General features: G+C 37.1%; 1 protein-coding gene across 1 annotated transcript in view; it reads right to left on the reverse strand.

Moving 5' to 3' along the window:
• LOC119594563 (cytochrome P450 2L1-like) overlaps positions 1 to 210 on the reverse strand; it is a gene marked incomplete at its 5' end in the record, with an annotated part of 10,701 nt that overhangs the window by 5,794 nt on the left and 4,697 nt on the right. The window contains 1 exon segment of the mRNA XM_037943596.1: positions 86 to 185. Within this exon segment, the coding sequence (XP_037799524.1) occupies positions 86 to 185 (100 nt within the window).

Consider the following 210-nt stretch of genomic DNA (forward strand, 5'->3'; position numbering starts at 1 on the left):
TGACTACCTGACCTGGCTAAATGCAATGAAGCAATACTGTATGAAGTTAGTATCTCTACTAATATAATGGTGCATTTATACTCACGATACAATGTTCCCAAACTTCTTCTTCAGTTCGTTTACTTGATCACAAAGAGAAACTTCAGTGGAGGGAAGTTTCCCTATTATGGGCAAACCCCATAGTCCTGGAACGAGAGAATTATATTTTAT

This window comes from Penaeus monodon, chromosome 34, assembly GCF_015228065.2.
Source record: "Penaeus monodon isolate SGIC_2016 chromosome 34, NSTDA_Pmon_1, whole genome shotgun sequence".
Taxonomy (NCBI): Eukaryota; Metazoa; Arthropoda; class Malacostraca; order Decapoda; family Penaeidae; genus Penaeus; species Penaeus monodon.